Source organism: Poeciliopsis prolifica, unplaced genomic scaffold, assembly GCF_027474105.1.
Source record: "Poeciliopsis prolifica strain line A6 unplaced genomic scaffold, Auburn_PproV2 SCAFFOLD013, whole genome shotgun sequence".
Taxonomy (NCBI): domain Eukaryota; kingdom Metazoa; phylum Chordata; class Actinopteri; order Cyprinodontiformes; family Poeciliidae; genus Poeciliopsis; species Poeciliopsis prolifica.
This window is the reverse complement of record NW_026562388.1, coordinates 12,017,810-12,035,583: the sequence shown is the minus strand read 5'-3', so window position 1 is coordinate 12,035,583 and position 17,774 is coordinate 12,017,810. Positions and strand designations below refer to the sequence as shown.

Below are 17,774 nucleotides of genomic sequence, written 5' to 3'. Positions count from 1 at the left end.
TCTACCACAATGCTTAATAATTTGAATAAAAATGTGCTGATCTATTCTGTTGGTAGTTTTTATGTTTTGCCAACATGTATAGCTTGCATAAGAGATGTTGTACCCCCAATGATCTAAGATTTTTGAATATACTCTCTGGGTGGCTTTTTATCTGATTCTTTTTGGTACATTAGTTTCTGTTGACTTCAGCTGAAGCTATTTTGACAGCTGTTTTTTTTGTTGTTTTTTTTTCCAGCTATTGGGATAAATATATTTTATTCTAAAGCATAAATTAGGAGCAGCTTAAGCAGAACCTTCAAAATCTTCATTAATTAGATATTTTTTGCGTCTGAATGCAATTTGAGACCTGTCATATAACAACAAAATATAATACCACCATGCAACTTTAACCTGAACTCTTTCTTCAACTACAAACACAATCCCTAAAGGTTTCAAGTCTTTTATTATAAAACCCAATGAGCTTCTGCATTACGCACAGTATAATAGCCATTCTTGTCATTAAGACTGCTTAGACTTAAAATCAATACTCTTGAACAGACTTAAATGAATAAAAATATTTTGAGCCAAACTGGCCCTGCCGAAATTTATATTCACAGAATACAGTCTGCAGAGCGTATCAGGAGAAGCCAGTCAGCTCTTGCTTTGGGTGCGTGCAGGACATAAGATGGAACATTGCAACTATTTCCACAGTAAATACCAGTTTCAGCCTTTTTCTGGTTTGCATGATCCATAAGTTTTCTCCTCCCCTTTGTGAAGTGACAGGGGTACTTATGCAAAGTAAAGAATATATTTCAACTTCGTCGATGCTGTCCTCCTGAATGAGAAGTTTGTACAGACTGAGCTTTCTGCCAGAACCTCAGGGAGGAAACACAGGCGATTTGCTAACTGCTGTGATGAGAATCCAGCCGTGTCATGCCAAGGGAATGGAGACGGTGCCGTTTGCTCGACTCCGACTTCGAGTCTGGCCACTGGACTCTGTCAGTTCCTCTCCGTGTTCCTCGGACTTCTTGTCAGCAATGTTGGTGAAGAATCGAAGGGTGACTGAGTCCCACTCCTCTGGCAGCAGAAGGAGGAGAAACCCCAGGCAGATGATGCAGGTGGCAGCCAGCCGCACCACGCTGAAGATCACCTCATGTTTCAAAACATCTACAGCTAGAGAGGAATGAAAGTAGAGAGCATAAAAGAGGGCATGGAGAGTGTCAGTGAAACAAAAACAAATTCAGATTAATTACTTTAAGTAAGATAAACAGCAGGACTCTCTGACTGTGGGGGATGAGTGTAATAAATGCGGCTTATCATCAGCAGAAGCGATCCACTTGATCCTCTCTGTCTTTGCGATCAGGAGCTCTGGGACAGGTTGCCGTAACCCACTGACCTTCATCCACCACATTGTGGTTAAAGAAAAGAAGTGGACTGCAGGCGTTTAGTGTCGCTTTGGCAACCTGATCCTCCCTCAGCGAGACGATAGCTGCAGGGTCTGTTGTGGTGCGCCAGTGATTGGATTTCCAGGATGGGAGAGGCAGACTTGCTGTGTAATCTGTTTGCACTTGTGGCCCTAAGTGCTGATCTCAGTACAAGGAACCTAGTGTGTGTGTGGACGTTCAATCCTCTTTTAACAACTGTGTTCGCTTACAGTGAAACGAAGGGGATCTAATCAGAACATTGGGGGTAGTGTTGGAGAAAATTAAAGACTCACATACCTGCATTTCCAGGCACACTGAGCAGTGTCCCTATGGAGATGAGGATGGGGTAAGTCAGCACCACGCCGACATGGACCAGAATATTAAAGACTGTGAAACACATGAACAAAGTTAAGCAGAAATTTGTTGAGATTAAGCAATGTGTTGAATCAAATTTGGTGGGAAAATTTGTTTTCTGCAATGAAGCCTATAAGCACTGTTAAAACATCAAAACTATTGTCGGATTTAAACTGGGAATGCTGTAACTACTAGGTTTCTAATTTTTGTTGCTAATACAGACTTTAGATAGAGTTTACGCCGCCTTGAAAAAGTATTTAAAACGCTTAAGCTTTTTTTGACAGACTTCAAGTATTTTGTTTGGACTTATGTGATTAATCAACACAAAGTAGCTCATAGCTTACAGTGGAAGAAAAGTCCATTGAAATGAATAACAAATTAATTCTGAAAACAATATTGTGGATATATTCTGACAATCCTTGATAAAATCAATTGAAGTCTATTGCATTCTGAAGAATATTTATAACATAATGTCCCAATAAAATACATAAAATCTGTGACACTTTTTAGCAAGAAAAATATATGCTTTCTCACCCAGCCATAGTCCTGCCAGTCCAAAAAGGTAACCCCACGGTAAAGAAGACAAGGAGCCCAGGTGCTCCACCCTGGTGAAGTAGAGGATTAGGGGAACACAGGAGATGAAAATAAGGTTGAAGAAGCCCATTGTTGAAATAAAATGAGCAACCTCTCCAAGGTTAGCACTGCCAAGGAACATCTTAAACAGAACCTGGAAGGTGAGGAAATAATAAGACACTCAAAACAGACTTAGAAGCAACTATTGTTTTAGTAAAATTGTTATACAGCCATAAATCTGACCTTATAGAGAGCTGAAGTTGAGGCAGAGCCCACAGCCAGGGCCACACCCACAAATGAATCACCATGAAAACCATCTGCATAAGCCATCATGACTATACCTGTGATGGCCATTATGGCAGCAACAATCTGTCCATAGAGAATAACAACCATCAGAGCCAAACACACAGTTGTAGAAACTATTTCTATATTTCATACAGACCCGAACACCCATGAACCGGTCCTTGAGGACGATCCATGAGAGGAGAAAGACAAAGGCTTTGTGGCAGCAGTATAGGGCAGATACGTCAGTGGCAGTCAGTTTCTTCAATGCTAAGAGGTACAGGTAGTTGGTCAGTGTCCATAGGATGGAAAAGGGTGCTGTCCTCTTAACAAACAGCTTGAGAGTCATTCCATCCTCCCCAAAGAGTTTACTGCACTCCCTGAAGATGACAAATGTTGCATTGGAGTAAAGTTTAATCAACTTGTTTAGCCATTTCTCCTCAAGAATATCCTGATGGTTTGAATAGCACCTGGTCTGCACCAGTGGAGATTCAGTGATTTGTAAATGTTTTAATGATGGTGAGTTCAGTTACTTGGAAAACAAACATTTCAAGAATTTTGCGATTCTCCATTGCCAAGCTTCACAACAGGACAATGTTTATCCCTAAATAAAGACCACCGAAAGCCTGACTTGGTTATCCCAGTTCATCAACCCCAACATCCTGTAGATCAAATCTAAACATCAACAGACTTATTTCTGCCTTTGAGTCACAATTCCACATTGTTGAAGATGAGACGCAACACTGTCCTTCCTCTCTCCACTGTCTACATCAGTGGCCTTAAGCTCAAGTCCTCTTGGGCAGGTGTCCTGAAACTTTTAGATGTCTCCCTGATTCATCACTGCTGGCTCCAATATTAGCTTATTCGCAGATTTCTGTAGAGCTTGACATTTAGTTCAAGTGTGGGACAAGGAACGCAACTAAAAGTTGCAAGACTCTGACCATTGAGGAATGCAGCTTAAGACCACTGATCTATACCCACTGTTCATGCAGGATTGTGGAGGGCAGATGCATATCTTCAGCAGTCAACGGGTGAGAGGTGAGGTATACCCTGAACTATGGCAACACAGAGACACATAGGAAAGGCAATCATACATACATGCACACGCACACACACACACACACACACACACACACACACACACACACACACACACACACACACACACACACACGCATACACACACACACACACTTAAACCTCAGAAAAATTTAGAGTAATCAATTAACGTTACAGTAATATTTGGGAATATACAGAGTGAACTGTAGGCAACATTGCTGCCAACTGAACAACAATGCAGAATAAGGAATTTTTAGGAGGTTTACCTAAATTTCTGAATGGGAGTCTGCTTCTCGCCTGTGGTAAAAACATGTCCAGAGTAATATATGGGGAAGAAGAGGATGTTCCAGTTGCTGCTGAACCAGGAGATGAAGAAGGGACAGGAAAATGACTGGAAGGTCAGCTTCACCACCTGAGTGGTACCCACCCAGGAGGAGGACACACACAGCACCATCAGAAGACCACCCAGCACCTTCAGAGCTGTGTTGGCACATGTCTGGTAGGACTGACTCTCTATGCTGGTGTCGCTGCCTGGGGTCTCTGGTCGAGACTCTGAACCATCCTCTCCTGCTGAGACAATAGGAAAGAAGAAAGCAGACTTATAATGACTTCATCATATTCAGACTACATTATGGCTTGCGTCCAATCACACAAGCAATATTGATCAGCTGCCTTCATTGATCATTACCTCAGACTGCATTTTTTACTGGAAATGCACCAACGCCTTATAAAAGGAGTCGTTTAAAATGGATTGGGTTTGCATGATATATGTCATAAATATAGCTTTGACACCTCATAATGCAGCATGCACTGCCTTGCCCCTTTGGTCAACTGTGTGCAGTCACCTGATGCCCTTTAAGCAGGTGTAAATCTAACCACATGACATTCCACAAGAAAGTCATGCCAACCTTGGTACTTAAGCTGGTGCAGACCAGCTGTGTTTTTATTTATAGACAGAGGAGATGACTGATGGAGCAATGGGCAGATAATACTTTAATCTTCCATCAGTGATGCAGATCTGGCTTTGTGCCCTATAATGGACCGCATAAAGAAATGGCTCCTGGACCTCAACTGTGCTGTAACACTTGAAGTGCTGCGTCTGTGTGTGCATTTACAGAGAACGCTTAGATCTTTTGTCTTTCGTTTCTTGTTTTTTTTTTATTTTATTTTTTTTACTACCTCTCAACGGTGTGATCAATTTACACCAAGGCAGGAATAAAAGATGGCATGTGCTGGGTGCTGTTTGCATTTTGCAAGCTCAGCGCATGAAGCTCTGCTGTGTTCACCATGAGTAAAGATGCCACAGCCACTTGTGATTCCTCATTATTGCTTCAGATAAAGTTTTGTTATCTATAATGAGACAAAGCAGCGATTCAAGTAACTGAACTTCAAATAGTCTCAATGGTGTATATCATCAAAGTGCTTTGTACCGTAGCTCTACAATAAAAAAGAAATCTTATTACAAGTTAGCAATGTTTGACAGGAGTTTTCTAACAGTTGTGAAAAGTATTAAATGTATTTTTACAGTTTTTTTAATTAAATCACCTTCTTGAAGTCCTCACTTAGCTTGTTAATTTAACAAATGATTACAAGACAACTCTTTTCACATTGTTTATGTTCCAAACAAAATAATTTATTTTGCTTGTACTTGATGTGTTGATACAACACAAAGTGCAGCTGCAATTCTTTTGGTGGATTTTACTTCCAGCTGTACAGATAAAAGAAATATATTTGCTACATTTCTCTCCTAAATTAGATGGAGATAGGCTATGAAAATATTTTTCAAGTCTTGCCATGGATTCTGAAATGGATTAAGAATTCCAGATCTGGTTTTATAAACATGTTTTGTTCAAGAATTGTAATCTGTTTAGCTCATCCGTCTTCCCATCAACTCTGACCAGCTTTTTTAAAATTGTTTTTATTTCCTTTGTTTAACCAGGTATGAAATCTAGATCTCATTTTCAAGATGGACCTGGACAGAAGTCTGCAATACACAGCAACCTGTGCAAAATGTAAAGCTTTTCTGTCCTTGCTTGAAAACAGCATCCCCACAGCATGACACAACTGTCACTGTACTTTATTTGTTCGGGGTAATGTGCAGTTATGGTTTTCTTCCACACATGATGTTTTGCACCTACATAGTTTGGAGTAATCTACAAACCAAAGTGTTATGTCTTTCTGTCAACAATGATATATAGGTTGAGATTTTATTAATCCCTTCAGGAAAATTTAACAAAATAGTTGCATCAGTTTAATGACGTAAATTGCAGTGAACCTTGATGATTTGTGTCCATCACACAGGATTGGACCACTTTCCAGATTTGTGGAGTTACAAATACCTGTCTTGTCTGGAGTCCCAGAGATCCACCTGATTCATGAATCTCTGGATCCCCAGAGTCCCTAAGAGCCTCTTGGTGCCACTTTGATTATTCTTTCCTTGAACAGTCAGTTTAGGTGGATATCTGGATATGATTGCAGTCAAATGATTTCCATGCTCAGATGATGAATCAAACGTAGCTTTGTGAGATGTTTAAAGCACACAAACTCTGGGGTCTTCAAAGAACAGCTACTCAGTTGCAATTACACACAGGTAGATTCTTCTACTGGATTTTATTTAGGAGCTTCAGCAAAAAACATATTTTGTAGATTTTTTTTGGGGGGGGAGCAATGTTTTATGAATTCTAAATTTAAATGAAACAACCAAAAACAAACTTTTTTCATTAAAATTCAAACTGTTTCACTTTAAAGTTTTTTGATGGATCGACACTGAACGGCAAAGGCAAAATAAATTCACCACCAACATGGTTTATTTTAACAAGTTCATCCAGGGATTTGCTCTAATTACATTCTGTCATTGCAAAAGTTCTTAATCAACCTAATGAGCCTGCTGTGTGCTAGATAGAAAAACTGAGAACTAAAATCCCTGCAGGATCGAGGGAATTTTTTAAATTGTTTTATAGATGGTCGTTTTTCAATCCACTATCCAGCAGCTTTTCCTTTCTTTTGTGAAAGCCAACACAGAAAGCACTGTCATAACTCCACATGCATGTGTCCAAAAATAAACTGACCTAGGTTCTTGATCAGTTTTTAATGGGAACAAGAACCAGCCTTTAAGTACACTGTAAATTTAAGCTACATAAAACTGGGATAATTTAGTTTCTAAGGAAAGACCATGAAAATTGGTATCAACATTTTATCCCAGAGAACATTGTAGCAGAGGATCTTTCACTTCCAGCTCCCACTTGGACAGCTTATCAAATCTGTGTGACGCAGTGTACTGCTAGAAACTCGTATTTCAATCCATTCTGCGTTTTATCCCCACCACTAACGCTGCATGCCAGCAGCACTGATTGATGGAGCCCCGCTGAATCCAATAAGAAGCTCCCAGTAATGTCTGCAGTGTTAGTGAGCCTTACTCTGGGCCGTACACACCAAGTCTTTATCCTAATTAGGCTGGAAGCTGTGCCGTGGATCTGATGAAACGGGCGAAAAATTGATTGGATGTAACATTATGTAATTTCTGATATAAAAGGTGAGGGTGGAGGGTGTCTGTGTGACAGTCTAAAGTTAAATAGGAAAGTTTTTTTTAATTGGATGCGAGAAGGATAGTTGAGCAGGATAAACAGATGTAAAATTGGGTGACGTTCTGCAGAAAAACGCTTTTAAATACACAGCATCATATTTTCTAGGGTAATTCCCTTTGATTTTATACAGTTCATATATTTAATTTTCTAAACATAAACATATTTTTGTAGTACCAAATAACCTTTCTGAGCTAGTTCTGACTATAGCCCACTTCATGCCAAGTCTAAATAGTAGTCAAGGCCTCAGTTTACCTTCAGAGTTGGGGCAGGTCAGAACCTGCGTGCTGTATGAGCTGAGAGGAGCCACTCGGGCCGAGTGCTTCTTCATTCTCCACTGGGGGCTCCACACACTGTCCTCCCGTGGAAGGTATGTGTGGGTGTGTGAATGCGGGTGCACAAGCCAAAACACTCAGCAGCTACCTCGGTGCATTCTCAGAATGCTGACTGCTTCGTCTCCACACACACTTCAAAGCCCCCTTCCTGTTAGCAAACCACTCTGTCTTTGGTCCAGACTTTCTGGAAGTCTCCAGTCCAGTGTCCTCAACGTCGCCGATGCTGTCCTTCTCTCCGGATAGCTACAGCTCAGTGGGAGTGAAGTGGAGACTCTACAGTTGCACTGGTACGCAAAGCTCCAGCATTGCTACTGTCTCCAAGGGAGAATGCACTTCAAGTCTGTGTGGCAAGGCACAATCACTCACCTCATCTCTTTCTGTCCTCCCCCTCTTTCCTATCTGTCTCTCTGTCTCGCGTTTCCCCTCCTCTTGTTTTTGCTTCAACAAATCAGCAGCTTTGTTTGGAAGGTAACCAAGCAGCCCTGGCTGATTATGCTGCGTTAGCTGTGGCCCCATCCTTTCCTCTGCTCCATCCTCCTCCGTCCCCCCACCTCTCCACCTGACCAGGCTACCCTGGCTTCTTCTACACTTTTGTCCTGTCTCCCCCCTTTTCTTAGCTCATCTCCTGCTCTTGACTGCTCCTTAAGAGTCAGATTTATTTGTAGAGCTTCTTCTTGTTGCCTCCACCACACTAATCAAGTGAGCCATAAGGAAAAAAGATATCTTTGTTCATGTGAATACATGGCATTTCAATACTAGATTTTATTACAAAAACAGGACATTTTAACTCTCTTCATGCTGAGAGGACAAATAACACTTCACATTTAATTTCCTGTGTATCTATGCATTTATTGCCCCAAACATATTTATTAGCATCCTGGGTAAGCTACATTTAAAATAAACTATTGCTGGAACAAAAGTTAAATAGTGATTAAGAGCTACTTTTTTTATCCACAATGAAAAGACATATATTCAAAGTTAAATGTTTAATTTTGATGGACCGATGTTCTGTGCGGGCCCCTTTTGACTGCAGCAGGGATAAATGTGTAGGATAATGGATGGATGGATGAATTTTATTAAAATTTTCACTGTAATTAAATTATATACATATTTATCTAAAACTCTTTTGACCAGGAGTGCCTATACAAGTGTTGCACACTTGAAACAATAGAGATGTCGAAACATGAAGTGGTTGTAAATTTATTTACTTTCCGTCTTTTTCTGAAAATACAAATATTCATAAGTCCAACATGCATCACACTGATGGCTGCTATGTTCTACTGAGCTTGTGTTCTCCTTACAGCAAATGAAAGATTAAGACTATAATATTACACCAGAACAATTTATATTCAGAATAAATTCAGAATAAAATTCTTAACTGCTTAAAAGTTTTTTTTAACTTTCAAAAGATACGTTTGAGCTAATAAGCATTGCTCATCTGGAGACACGTTCTTATTTATTGATTATGACTGTACAGAGGTAGCCACTTGGATTCCATCGTTGTTTTTAAAGATTTTTTGGGGCGCTAGTGGTTTTTATTGAGCAGTAAATGGACAGGAAAGAGGGAGCAGAGAGAAAGTGAAGCAAATGGACTGAGACCGGGAATCTAACCCTGGAGAACCTCATCAAGGACTACAGTCTCAGGTGTGCATGCTCTACCGACTGAGCCACACATGCCCCTGATTTCATTCTTCTAACAACTTTTAATAGGTCTTTCTTTATACCCATTTGCAGTAAATGTTTCCAGTTAACTGAGAATACCTACATTAAATATTTACTTTGCCATGCTGGTGCTATTGTAAAGATATTCAATATCTTTATTCCATCACTTTTGCACAAGGGAAACTCTCCCATCAGAAGCTATATGGTTTTTGCAGTTATCTGCAGGATTGTAAACACAAGTTTCCATTTCAAGGAAAGCCCTCTGGTCATTCAATCTTTACTTGTGGTTTGTCTGCCTGAAGATTTAATGGACCAGAGTATTTGTTCAACCTCGATTTTAATAACATGCAAATGCTTAGTGTGTGCAGTCAGATGTACAGGGCTGTGAAGGAAGTAAACACATTTTTATGTAACATGCCATCAAACGTGAAATGGAAACTGGTATTTTGACTCAAAATGTTTCATAAAATCAAAGTCAGAAAATAATAAAGGAGACACAAAATGACTGGTGGTTTGTTTGCAGCCGGTTTGTTTTAGCACACTGAGCTTGTTCTCCACCCACCTTCTATATTTTCTTAGAGTCCTCATCAGTTAAAGCTTCGCTAAAACTACAAAGAGCATCACAGATCAGAGCGACCCTTTCTGCTGTTCAGTTGTGTGTTACAATTGGCCAAAAGAGGGTCACATCACAAAAACATGATCATTTCTGTGTTTACATGCAGAGAAAAAAATAATTTACTAGCATAAATTTTTATACTGTATTCATGCCCCTTGGATTTTTCGACATCTTGCAGTTAGAACTACATAGTTTAATTTACTAAATGATGAGTTTTGTGATAGATCAAAGTTGCACAATGGGGAAGTAGAAGGAAATGTATACAAGATTCCCAAATTTTTCTTAGAAATAAAAATCTATTTAAAAAGTGCCATATGTTTGTATTCAAATCTCCTGAGTCAATGTTTTAAACATTAGCTGCAATTACAGTTGCTACTCTTTTGGGGTACGTCTTTTACAGCTTTTTTAAGTATTTCCACAACCTCTTGCCTGGATTTAGGTCTGAGCTTTGACTAGGCCATTCTAACATATGATTATGCTTTAAGCTAAACCATTTCATTGTATCTTTGACTGTAAGTTTGGTTCAGCGGGAAATTAAACTTTGACTCTTCATATTACAGAGGGCTGAAACCAAATTAGTTTTAGTACACATTCTTAAAATAAAAAAAAACAATAAAATAAATAAACTATGTATCGTCTTCAGAATCATGACCTCACTTGTGCTTCTCTCAATCAAATCCTCTAAACCTTGTGGCTATACTGTGACAAAATGCAAAAGCGTTTAAGTAGTTGCAATTTACTATATATAAATTTTGTTCCTGTAGTCACTCAATTAAAAAAAAAATCAATCAATTAAATGTAACTGTTGTAAGAACAGATTGGAGGATATGCTGAAGGAATTGACTCATTTGGGAGGGTTAAACTTAAAAATAGCTCTGCTGATGAATAGAGCCAACAACCAGACAGCAGGGCCAGGGATGCTGATCACTATCGGATTAAGAGAAATACCTGGAGTAAAGAAACCAGAAGAGGCCAAGGTTTAATTTCAAACTGTACATTGGTGATCCTGAATTTGGAGATGATTGCTTATTTTCTATGTTTTTCCTTTCCATGTTGCTCTGTCAACAACCATTAGATTCCATCACAGACTCCGCTCTGCACATGGTGATGGTTCCATCTTAACCATCAAGCTTCTGATTCAACTTAAATCTGAATAATTTCAAGATAGTGTTGTATAGTATAAAACTGAATGTGTGGATTAGAGAATATCCCCTTAAATTTTAAACTTTTGCAGCCAATTGTTGCTTCCTTTTGGAGATCATTTTTAAATCACCTAAGTTTGTTGTACTATTAAAAAACTTCATCTATAATTTTAATTTCATCTATAAATTAGCAGGACGAAGTACACTTCTGGCTAGCACTACATGTACAAATATCTGTCTCAAATGGTTTTTGAAATAATGCAATATGTAATGTAAAATTCAAAATAATCATTTGAAGCCTGAGTGTAAATTAAAGCTGGTCTGCATGCATTACAAACCCCAACACAATATAGTACAGCATCCTCGCTTTTTACCTCCATAGCAACTGTGTTGCTCCTGTGCACACTGACGCACTCAGCCCATTCAGACTCTTTTGTCATTTAGATGAACCAAATGCTCCTCAGTTTATAGTAAAAAGCTCTTTGTCGTTTGTGCCTCTCCGTTACACTCACCAGGTTCTGCCGAGCATCAGGACCCAAGAACAGAGACAGACGAAGCTCATTTAGCTGAAATAGGAACTGAAAACCTATGAACATTTTTCTGTGAGGTGGTCAGGTGTGTTTTCTGTCCTCTCTGTGGCATCAACTCAAAGTAAGAAGAGTGGAAGATGAGGACACCTAGTGCAGAGTATGTTCGATTACAAGCTGTAACAGAGCTGCCTTTTAGGGAAATAAGATGATTTGCTCTGAGAATAATCGTTACTCTATGCTTAGATGTTACAGATTATTACATTTAATTAAAAACAAAAGAGTAATAGTTGCACTGATCTGTGTGTCACAATACATAATTAAAAATATAAAAGCTACTTTCCCCAATACCAATTAAATTGACAGAGACCATGTTATAAAAACTTCAAAAAAGTACCAAAGATACATCTATGGCAACAGAGGGACTGTAGTTTCAAAATGTTTTAAATACAATGAAACTTTATCAACTCATCTGCATATTGTGTACAATTTTGTTTTACGATTTTATAATTTTAGACTTTTATGAATTTCACAGGTTCTGTATTCACACAGCAGGGTGCGGGTTCCCAGTAGGCATATTTTCAAAATGAGCTTCTTTATTGAAACTGTGCTGCAAATTACACTGACAGAAGTCTTAACGAGCTATTTTCTTTTAAATATGCTTTGGTAAAGAGGCTTCTGTCTCTGTAGAAATTAGGTTTACATATACAGTTATTTTTTTTATTTATTTCTTCAAATTCAAGATATTAGTTCAACTTTTTGAAGAATGACCTGCGAGTATAAGCAACGTGGAATACCCAACCATCATATTCTTCATCATACTGTTGTTATGTTTATACTTAGAAATTAGTAGATATTATTTATTAACTTCTGGGAAAATCCCTTGGCCCTGTGAAGGAGAAAGCAGCCAGAACAAAATTTAGTAATAGTGGATTTGTTTATTTGAGCTATTAAAACTTTCCACCACAAGAGGTCAGTATTTAGACTTCATCCATTAAAGCAACCTTTAGTGCAATGCCAATGCTGTTAGAGCCATTGCTTTTAGGATTAAGTTTTTCTTTGTTTTTTCTTCAATTACAGTAAGTGTCTTAAAGGACAAACCTGCAGAGATCAGCTCAATTAAAGGTCAGTTGTTCTGCAGCTGCTGCAGTAATAAATTGCATCCATTACTTGCAAGGCATGTTGCTCGTATACAAGTATGCCCAGCGCTTAAGACTAACAGCACCCTAGAAGCCATTGAGGCGAAGCTTATATCCCACTCGTTGGCCTGGTTATAAATAGCACAAAGTGAGCAGACATGAAGGGCCGTTCAAAATAAGTCTGTACCCAAAAAGAATGATTCTGAAAGAAAAGCAAGGTTCAACTGTTAGGAGACAGTCTAAAAACGATTCCAAGTTAACAAAAGAATAATAGCCTTCACTTTTTATTCTTTCTTTGATTCTAGATATTTCCTAAACATTGTCTCTGAAGAATGATGCATAATGATAACTGCCTGTCTTGCCTTTTTGTTACTATGCAATTTCTTAGGATGTGCAGCCTCCCTGCTGCGATCTAAACAGGGAACAATGCTAAAACTTCTGCGAGTGTCATTTTCCAGCTCTGTATTCACACAGCAGGGTGTGTGCTCACAGTAGACATATTTTCAAAATGAGTTTCTTTATTGAGCCCGTGCTGCAAATTAAACTGATGGGAGTCTTAAGGAACTATTTTCTTTTAAATATGCTTTAGTGAAGAGGCTTCTGTTACTCTCTTTTTAGGGGTTAGGTTTACATATACAGTTATTTTTTTTACATTAATTTCTTCAAACTCAGGATATTAGTTCAACTTTTCGAAGAATGATATGCTAGTATAAGCAGCGTGTAACCCGTGTTAAAAAAAAACACGGGTTCTATGTCCCATCACACTAAAAGCAACATAAAAAGTCAAGTCACTCAAATGTACTCAGGGACACAAACTTTCATTTTTATAAATGTGCTTCAGTCTCTTTAAACCAAATATACAGGTTTTGGCTGGAATTACATTATCTACATTTAAAAGAAATGTAAATTTTTGTTACATTCTTCCCGACTGTAAAGTATGTGGGTGAGAGTATAAATGTTGTTTTCCAGAATGAGTGATGCATTTACAGTGTATTCACAATAGGAAAGTTCTTTGTTACAATTGCTTGATCCCAACCTAAATGATTTATTTCGCTTGGTGCAGTTTGCTTTCACATTGTATCTTTTGCAAGTGAAATATCCGTTGTGAATTCTCTGTGCACCCAGCCCCATGACATGCTGACAGCGGGATGAGTGTATTCACACCTGCACCAAAGATCCGGACTAAGTGACGTAAACCATGAAAACTTTAATCTGATTTAAAGTCACACATCGAGAATATGTGGTCTCAAATCTGCATGCAAGTTAAAACATTACTAAGTTACTTTTTCTTACAAGGCGTTACCTCTGGTCACAAACCCAAGTGTCTGTGTTTGTCCTTTAAAGCCGATCTCTGAATATGGTCCACAATCTCTCTCTGAAGCATCTTGTAGTTGGCAGGTGGCAATATCAGCATACTGGCAGTAAGATCTTACTAAATATATCATTACCCCAGGATGAGCCTTCTGTTCTGTTTGGGTGCTCTTTTGTCTTACAACCTCAGTGGGAAAATGACACTCACCAGGTTGAAAGGCATGCATCTCTGGAGTAAACAAACCAAGGTGCCTGAATGTGATTCTTCAAGGCTGACTTAAAGAAAAAGTCAATGTTTCAGGAATTATCCTGACCACTGAACTGAAGAAATAGCAAATGATTGTCCCACTGCCCTCTGATTTAATATATAGCAGCTTCTATGGCTTAGATAGTCTCTGGATGAAACCTATATTTATACAGCTCCTAAAGGTTGATATTTTATCAACCTTTACAGTGTATTCACAATAGGAAAGTAACTACTTTCCTATTGTTGAGACAATAGGAAAGTATTTAGTATTTATCAACCTTTAGGAGGTTGATAAAAAGTTGAGCAGCTAAGGCCTTTCCTCTGCTTTCATCTCCCAGAATGCTATAAATGTTATTGATTATGGTCCAGGCTCACCTGAAAGTCATGCTGCTCTCATTGCAGCCAATTGTGGTTCCACAAAGTACTGACTCCAGATTTTTAGTTGTAAAAAATGTTTAAAAACTGTGTCTCCTTTTAGACGTGGACCAAAATTGTGAAGTTAAATTTTGGTGCCACAATTTTTTTTATTTTTACTACTCAACAGTAGACTGAGCACACGCAGTACAAGCAAAGTATTCAGCGATCACAACGTTATGTTTACACCACACCTTTACATAAAAATAAAAGAAAGAAACATGGTTTATGGATTATAAGCATCAGCTGTCTGTGCTAGAGGTCAAAATTTGTACCATTCTTGAACTGTGGTCAAGGTCAAGCAAATATGAGGGCTTCTGCAAGCCACTGTACCTTTAGTAAGAAGATCTTCCAAACAGTAGCGGAATACTAAAGTTTCCCTTTCAGTGTTCATAATTTGTGTCACAAATGTTTCAAGTTCTCTTAATCTGGTTGCAATTTTGTCTTCTTGTTAATCAGGTCTGGCATGATCAATCTAAAAGAGCAGAAACATTTCTGTAATGAAATGTGGGATTGCATTCATGGTTAGTCTGCTGCAACTGACAGCCGTGATAAACAAGAGGCAGTTAATGGCAGACGGGCTTGTTTAGCTTCCCTCGGCTTCATTAAAAAAATCAATTTACATGCATTCAAGTCATCTGAAGGAGCCTCAGCTGCATCCATTTTCTGCTAAATGAGAATAAATCCATGTTCCCTTTGAGACTTTAAACAGGTCTGTTACTGTCACTGAACGTAACATCTCAGCAACAGATTTCAATAACTAAATCCTAAAACACAGACTATGTGAATTTTGAAGTCATGAATTCGTAGCACAGCTCTTATGTAATGGCTCGAGGGAGAAGTTGTGGTACGACAAGCTCAATTTAAATGAAGTGAAGGGTATCAGGCTGTGAATCTCAAGACATTTGAGTTACATTTCAAAGGATTTGCCATAAGAGAACATAATTTAGCTTCATTTTCTATTTAAAAATACTGGGAAATTCAGCCAGCAGTGCAGCAGACTTGCAAAGTTGTCTGTTGCCTCGGGCCTTGTAAAGTTCTGCTCTGCACAAATAACCTCAATATCAGAAAATCTATATTTAGCACCCAACCCTACTGTAAAGCATTACAGTAGTTTATCTTTTTTCTTATCCTCCCACTGACTCAGGCAACAGTTTAGTGGAAGCAGGTTTCTTGTAGAACAAAGTGCAGAATCAGCTCTCTTGTCCAATCCCTGCTATTGTCTCAGAGTCAGCAGAATGCCAAATATCAGCCTACAAGTCATACACATATTGACAACCTAGAGCAGAGCTGCTGAAACCCTGCCATAGTTCATGCATTTTATACAGCTCATGCAACACACATGCATTGCTAAGTGAGCTGTAGTGTTGCAGAGATGTACAATTTTTGAAATATAACAATTCATTACAGGCTGGAGTTTGAGTATTTGCAGGTAATATCTGCTGCAAACTCAATTTGAAACAGTTAACTTTAGATTTAAGGAGCAGTGTGTGTTGCTGTTCATTTGCATTCAATCTCAGAGATGGATTAGCCTCCAGCTGACAAGAGACAGCGACGCAATTCACTTCCTTAATGGGGTCAATTTGAAACCAATTAATTGGGATTGTACAATCACACAGTGCATTCGCAAGTTAAAAATATAATTTACAGATATTTTTTCACATACTTAACATTCACATTGTGTTGCTTGCTTTCAGATTTTGTTTCTATGCTTAAAAAAATCATGCGCAACGTGTCACACCTTGCAAATAAATGCGTACACCTGTCACATCCCCTCATCATCCAATTCCACTTGCATCTTTTCACTCACTTCTGTGACTTGAGTAGCCCGGGTTGTAGCCATAGTATCCAGTGATCCTCAGGATCCTGTCCTCTATGTCGTACACTCCGTTCGCGGTCACTTTCGGGCTGTTTTCCACTAAAACGGCGCGGCTGCCACCGGTCGGCGTCGCCTTGTCCGGCAGGTGCGTGCACCTCAGGGGCTCCAGCTGGATGCAAGGCTGGTCCCCACTCTCCAAAACATCCTCGGTGCTTAACATCGCGGGTCCGAGCGGGAAAAGACGAGGGGCTGGTCGGAGTAAAACCCGACCACCACGCAGTAGGGAGAGAGACGCTCGGAGCTGAATCAACAATTAGCAGCAGGAGGATGACATTCACATTCCTTCAGTGATGCTCCCGGACACAGAGCAAGGTTATCAAACTCCAGTGGCCTGGCAGACACAAAACACTAGGGGGCGTGTCACTACTATCTCCTAATTTAAGATGGTTTGCAACCCTTGGGCAGAAAATGTGAATTTGCGCATATTTTTAGGATCTTTAAAATAATGCATTAATAATTTTACATTTCTGCACATACCAGCTTTCCAGGTTTAAATGATGTGATAAACAGTTTGATTTTACATCTTTGTTAATTGCTTATTTAACATAGATGTAGAGAATATTTTATTAACTGCATAGCAGAATTAAGCCTTTCGCATATGAATTATAACCACCTCATGCAACTTGGTCAGAAAAATCAAAAACACTTTTATTTATGTATTTTCAGATGTATGTGACATGCATGATAAAACAAGACAACATATGATGTGGATTTCTTTTTGTTTTTTAGTTATGTTTTCTTCACAATGTCTTGCCATATTTAGTTTGCATCACTGTGTTCATTGTTGTTTGAAATGTGTTGCCATACTAGTTCATTCCTTGTGTTCTTGGATTCTGTTCTTTTTGCATCTAGGTTTATTTTGCGTTAGTCTTTCAGCTTTGGTGTGTAGATTTTTTTTTGTTTGGTGCCATTTATTCACTTCTGCAGTTGTTTTTATCCCCTTGATTTGCTCACCTTCATCTAGTGGGATTCTCCAACGTTGCTCCAGTTCATAACCTCACTGGCTTTTATTGTTCTTTGCAGATTCCTCCCATGCTTTATGTGCCGTTCTCTTTGTTAAGTCCTGTAAGTTTTGATGTTTTCTTCATTAAAATATTCATCTCATGCCACTTTCATTCGATTGGGAACAACATCTCAGACTGAGAGGACGTGAATATTATCCAGAGAGCAAACTGATCTGGTGCACGGTGCAGGTCATGATTCTAAGATGCAAAAGGAACTGCATCATTTTCAAGAAAGCAAAGATGAGA

General features: G+C 38.8%; 1 protein-coding gene across 5 annotated transcripts; it reads right to left on the bottom strand.

The window, feature by feature from the left end:
- Positions 1-423: 423 nt before the first annotated feature.
- slc35f4 (solute carrier family 35 member F4) lies at positions 424-16,817 on the bottom strand. Of its 5 annotated transcripts, none has more exons than XM_055039005.1 (7): positions 16,456-16,817; positions 3,938-4,241; positions 2,773-2,992; positions 2,574-2,699; positions 2,292-2,484; positions 1,701-1,790; positions 424-1,152 (listed from the first exon to the last, which is right to left on the bottom strand). In XM_055039005.1, the coding sequence occupies exons 1-7, from the start codon at positions 16,682-16,684 to the stop codon at positions 911-913; spliced, it is 1,404 nt and encodes a 467-aa protein (XP_054894980.1). In that variant the 5' UTR covers positions 16,685-16,817; the 3' UTR covers positions 424-910. The 5 variants fall into 5 exon arrangements, with proteins under 5 accessions (XP_054894980.1, XP_054894982.1, XP_054894983.1 ...); XM_055039007.1 differs by having other exon boundaries at positions 3,938-4,238; XM_055039008.1 differs by lacking the exon at positions 16,456-16,817 and adding an exon at positions 7,508-7,957.
- Positions 16,818-17,774: the final 957 nt, after the last annotated feature.

Excerpts from the sequence above, each read along its gene's own strand:
- slc35f4 (XM_055039005.1), bottom strand. The coding sequence starts at position 16,684 with ATGTTAAGCACCGAGGATGTTTTGGAGAGTGGGGACCAGCCTTGCATC. Across the intron at positions 2,485-2,573 it reads CAACTTCAGCTCTCTATAAG|GTTCTGTTTAAGATGTTCCT; the intron begins GTCAGATTTATG and ends CTCACCTTCCAG. Across the intron at positions 1,791-2,291 it reads ACTGGCAGGACTATGGCTGG|TCTTTAATATTCTGGTCCAT; the intron begins GTGAGAAAGCAT and ends TGTGTTTCACAG.